At 32.8% G+C, this 6,000-nt stretch overlaps 1 protein-coding gene across 2 annotated transcripts in view; it reads left to right on the forward strand.

The window, feature by feature from the left end:
• Positions 1–6,000, forward strand: part of LOC106468734 (1-phosphatidylinositol 4,5-bisphosphate phosphodiesterase classes I and II-like) — a 94,562-nt gene that overhangs the window by 76,066 nt on the left and 12,496 nt on the right. For both annotated transcript variants that reach the window (XM_022397095.1, XM_022397096.1), the window contains exons 8-11: positions 1,420–1,566; positions 3,310–3,467; positions 4,247–4,326; positions 4,983–5,067. In XM_022397095.1, the coding sequence (XP_022252803.1) occupies positions 1,420–1,566; positions 3,310–3,467; positions 4,247–4,326; positions 4,983–5,067 (470 nt within the window). The remainder of the gene's footprint in view (positions 1–1,419; positions 1,567–3,309; positions 3,468–4,246; positions 4,327–4,982; positions 5,068–6,000) is intronic.

A 6,000-nucleotide genomic window follows, 5' to 3' on the forward strand; every position in this document is an offset into this window, starting at 1 on the left:
AAAAATTGTTAGTAGCATGGAAAGGCAACTACTTAGAAGTTTTTTGTTGTTTTTTTTCTAATATATTCTGGTTAACATTAGTAAGTTTATTATTGAAAAATTGGCTCAAGCTTTTCAAAACTATACTTAAATCTTTGGGCAGAATAATTTCTATGCTAGAAATAAGAATTTTTGAAAGAGTTTATCAGATGATATATTGTGTGCTGATAGCCTCCTAGTGACACAGTGGTATGTCTGTGGATTTACCATGCTAGAAACCTGATAGCAGAGCACTGACAGCCCATTGTTTAGCTTTGTGCTTAACTTCAACCAAACAAACAAACTGTGCTAATAATAATTCGGCCCGGCATGGCCAGGTGGTCAGGGCGCTCGACTCGCAATCTGAGGGTTGCGAGTTCGAATCACCGTCACATCAAACATGCTCCGCCATGAGGGCGTTATAATGTGACGATCAATCCCGCTATTCGTGGGTAAAAAGAGTAGCCCAAGAGTTGGCGGTGGGTGGTGATGACTAGCTGCCTTCCCTCTAGTCTTACACTGCTAAATTAGGAACGGCTAGTGCAGATAGCCCTCGTGTAGCTTTGTGCGAAATTCAAACAAACAAACAATAATAATTTTTTTACATTTTCGGAGCCCCCAGTAGCACAGCGGTATGTCTGCGGACCTACAATGCTAGAATCCGGGTTTCGATATCCGCGTTGGGCAGAGCACAGATAGCTTTGTGTGTTTAATTACAAACAAACAAACAATACATTCTTGGATATGGAAAACTATATTTCTATCATTTGATGTTTGTTTAAGGATTACAGTTGATCTAGAAGGGTCATATAGCCTTCCATAACTTTTACATTCTTATATTTATAAGAATCTTTGTATGAATAGAATTTGACTTCAACCATTTTATTGTCTAAGCCGAAGTACATCCTATTATCATAGGCTTAGGAAGCGGGGGGTCAAGAGAGGCAATTGCCCCCCAAGTTCTAGCCCAAATAGTTTTTTGGACAAAAAATCACCCAAAATATTTGGGGAAAAGCTCCGTACATATCTATAACTTTTATATTTGCCAACTGATTATGCCTTTTCAGAAAATATATAACCCACACATGACATTTTCACTTGCACCTTTTTAATTCTTTATCGCCATATGGTTCCGCATGGAAGTTATTGGAACCATTTTATTCAAGCGACTTTAAACCGTATAGTACGTGATTTTAAGGTCGCTTTTATATTTTCAGGCAAAACTTGCTTGCCCCCCCCCCCAGTCAAAATTAAGCCCCTACACCTATTATTTAAAAACGTAGTTGTAAAAACTGCTACCATTAAATGTTCCACTGTTCTACTTATCATACTACATATTTTCAAAGAAAACTTTGCAGACTGTATAATTTTAAAGATTTGTATTTTATTTTTGTCTTCCAGGTTTGTTATCAGCAGAAGGATTCTTACAGTATTTGATGAGTGAGGACAATAACATCATGGCTTTGGACAAGCTGGACTTGAATGAGGATATGAATCAGCCTTTAAATCATTACTTCATTAATTCTTCTCACAATACTTATCTCACAGGTGAGATAACATGTTCATTATTGTGTAATGTATTATCGTCTTCAGAAAAAATTTTAGCAAAAAATGTTAGGAGTGTTATATATTGTGAAATGACCTCTTCACAAAAGTTAGCAGTGTTATATGTACTGTGTAATGACCTCTTCACAAAAAAAGTCAGCAGTGTTATATATATTGTGCAATGATCTCTTCACAAAAAATGTTATCGGTGTTGGATATTGTGTAATGATCTCGTCACAAGAAGTGTTATCGGTGTTATATATTGCGTAATGACCTCTTGACAAGAAATGTAAGCAGTGTTGTATAGTATTGTTACGACCGCGGAAGTCACGCGACTCTGGGAGCATGCACGCTGGAGTTTCTAGAAGGATCATGAATTATCGAGGAACTCCGCGAATGTCTGAGTGTTTGCGCCCTCTTTTTAGTATATAAGCCTGGCGAGAAAAACTAGTGCAAGGGCAGAGATATATATAGATTGAAGAGATAGATAACTGAGTCAAGCGAACAGTAGGCACTGTAAATAAAGTGTGTGAATCGCTGCAATTTATAGCATGTGTTATAAAGGTTGTTAAATTTAAAGTGACTGTGGAAATTCTGTGTATTACAAAAAGTTATATCAAGAAAGAATAAACTAGTTTTAATCAAGAGAGAACTTGTATCGCTGAAGTTTCTCGGAAATAATTTTTACCGGAAATTATCAAACAAGCAGATACGTAACAGTATGTAGTGTTTTCCTCTTCAAAGAAACGTTAGCAGTGTTATAATAGCATATAATGACATCTTCACAGTTTATCAGTTTCTGTCCTCTTCAAAGATGACTGTAGATGTTGTATATTATGTATATTTTCCTCGTTACAAGAAATTTGAGCAATGTGATCAAATATATACATGTTGTAATGTACACTTCAGTGTATTATATCATATAGTTTGTTTTTGAAATACTTCTTGTTGAGTAATCAGTGAAAAACTAAATTTCAGTATTAAAAACAATATATAAACCTAATTTGTGTTAGGACTTCTCTGCACTTTTTAATATGGTGTAATATTTTCCAGCTAATCCAAATGGAAGTCTGTCTACAATGTGATAAGTTAGCTACATAGTTATAAGTGCTAGTATATATATAGAGAGACTTCATTTCATTTTTATTCATTTGAATTACCTTTAGTTTAATCATTTTTCTTATTCACTTTTATGTTACAGAGTATTTCAACCTTTTTTAAGGCACTAGAAACTGGAGATATTGAAATATTGAAAACCAAGTAAAAAGCTTCTGAAATATCTTTATTTTTTCAGTTTCTATTGAGAGTGGTTATGAAGAATCTATGTAAAATATGTAAAAGTGTGATTTTTTCAATAACAGTGTTATTAGCCAACAGCTTGAAAGCTTGGCTTGATGTGAAAAAGCTTTCTTATGCATATGTTTCATTTATGATTTAATATATTCAAGAAATTTGCAGCTATGTTTCACAAAATATTCTTATACCACTGCAAATTATGTAGAATTGGAAGTTCTTAGATTACATTTTATGATTGGCAACAAATATTTGTATGGCCCAAACTTGGTAAGTTTAAGCTATCAGAAGTATATGCAGATTACAGTGTCTCGTGATAGTAAGTGCAATTGTGTATTTCTTTGAAGAAGTAGCATGTGTAATTTTTCTCTGAAACACTGTGAACTATAAGCTCATTTTTCGTATGTTTACTATTTAATGGATCTGATGATATATCTATCATTTTCCAAACAGGACATCAGTTGACTGGCAAATCATCAGTAGAGATGTATCGACAGTGCCTATTAGGAGGATGCCGCTGTATTGAACTAGACTGCTGGAATGGTCATAATTCGGATGAAGAACCCATTATAACACATGGCTATACTGTTGTTACAGAAATCTTGCTTAAGGTATAGTACAATACTCGAATTTGTATTGTTAGTGAAAAGAGTAACAAATAAAAACCTGGAAACTTAAAACAATAATCAAAAACTAAAGAAAATTTCTATTTTTTCTGTGATCAGTTTTATCACATAAAGTCAAAATTAAATATGGGATTTTAATGTCAATGAACATCTTACTTCTTATGTTTTAGCTTTATTAGATTTTGGCTCACTTACTATTATAGATTTAGTAGCTTTTGTCATTCTCATTACATAAGCTTTGGTGGCTTAAGACACACGTGTTATTGTACCTTTAGTCACTTGTGACTCAGTATCGTAACTTTAGTGGCCTGTGACATGCTAAGTATTCTTTTTAAATTATAGCTATCATTTTCAATTGTGTAGAGTTAATAAATGTTGTGCTATCTGTTCTTTTCTTACAGTTTTTTTCCTTCTATTTTTTTAACTTAACAACCTGAAAAGTACAGTTGTATTTGTTTGTTTTGTTTGTAATTAAGCACAAAACTACACAATGGGTTATCTGTGCTCTGCCCACCACAGGTATCAAAACCCGGTTTCTAGCATTGTAGCACAGTTGTATTCACAGAATTAGTCACACATTATTTACTTTTCAGCACTAATTATACAAATTATTTGTTAATTTTATTCATTAATCTGTGGTCTTTAACTATGAAGGAATGAATGCCAATTTTAAGTGCAGCCTATCTATCTCAGAAACAGGACAATTTTTTGTTTGCATAAAATAAATTTTCTAGTAACATATTCAAGTGTTTTGTCATGTTCAGGAAGTAATAGAGGCAATAGCTGAAAGTGCTTTCAAGACTTCAGAGTTTCCTGTGATATTATCATTTGAGAACCACTGCTCGTAAGTTCTATTCATTCATATTCCACCAACCGATTTGTTAAAGTATTCCAACTAATTGGAGTTCTTCTAGTGCAGAAGAGAAAACATCTTAAATTTCGGAAATTGTTTTGTTCTTTGCTCATCTATAAAGATAATAACTGTTATAATTAGCAATAATTGTTTTGTAAAACAGGTTTTTGTGCACTGTTTAAAACAAAATAGATGTGTGGAACTTTGTATTAGTTTCATAAGTTTGCTAATGAATCACCTTGTAGGTTAAAAGAGGGCAATATTAAGCATTCATTCAATAGGGCTCATATGCATGTTTGTTTCTGAGTTGCACAATGACAAGAACAAGTTAATTTCCGGAATATCAGAAAAATATTTATTCTATTCTCATTCATAATTTTCTACATGTGAGATGCTAAATTTGATGTAAACACACCAATGTAACAATCATTCTTGTGTACTTGAAAATGATTACACCAGTGATCTAAACTGTTCTAAAAAATAATCTTCCTTGCTATAAAAGCTGTAACTTGTAATAAAATAATACTTAATCAGTAAGTAAACTCAAAATGAAATAATTATTGAAGAAAAATATTAATGTTTTTTATAGTAATAATTTTTAAATATATCTTTTGTTTATGTAGTACTGATTACTGATATTTCTATAGACCTAAACAACAAGCTAAAATGGCCATGTACTGTCAGAAAGCTTTTGGAGAAATGCTGTTGACAGAGCCATTGAGTACCCATCCGGTAAGTATATCTTGTATAAGATCTTAACAATTAGAAGCTCACACTGTACTATCTCTAAAAATATGATCTGTCCAGTTCACATTGAAACAGTGACGAAATGTTATATTCAGTTGAAATTTAAAGATCAACATTTCAGATATTGACATAGGCTTGTGTGTGTGTGTGTGCATATTTACATGCAGAGAAACACATTAAGTAATTACAAAAAATCTCACTCTTATTTCTTAATATACAAGACTACTACTGTTTATATTCTGTAGTAGTGTAAAAAATGTTTTGACTTATTGTTAGAGCTATGTTGACTGTGATATTTAATATGTTCCCATATTTGATAGCTGATAATTATAAGATAGTTGTGCAGTTGTGGATGGTTGAGTATATTGAAGTTATTTTGCCCTTGAAGAAGAAAGGTCCACCTTTTGAATGTGCTCAGGTTATTTGGTATTGTATCTTAATTACTACCACAGCTGATATCAAGTCTCAATGTGAGGGCATGTATCAGAACTACATTTTTTTATTGTTTGGCACTTTGCAAGTAGTGTGATGCCACCAAAAATCGATCACTTTTAGGAAGGGTGTGCAGTAGCTCTTTTCACTATGATATGCTCAGATCATAAAATTTTCAAGATGAGAGTATCCCTTGTATTTAATTACATTGGAAAACAAAGGAATGTGGATCAACTTGGAATGCTAGGACCATCCAGAAAGAGACCCACAATTAGTCATGTACCCTAGTTGTGATGAGCAAAAGTGTGACGTTTTGTAACAGGTGAGAATTCAAAAACACACAAAGATCAATGGCAAAAGCTCTTCACGTGCCCTATATATATATATATATATATATATACGACAAAAAACTAATATAATAGAAGAAGTATACTACTACTATAAGAAACGAGAACTAACAAGTAACGTAAGTACGACAACTAACAA

Source organism: Limulus polyphemus, unplaced genomic scaffold, assembly GCF_000517525.1.
Source record: "Limulus polyphemus unplaced genomic scaffold, Limulus_polyphemus-2.1.2 Scaffold3139, whole genome shotgun sequence".
Lineage (NCBI taxonomy): Eukaryota > Metazoa > Arthropoda > Merostomata > Xiphosura > Limulidae > Limulus > Limulus polyphemus.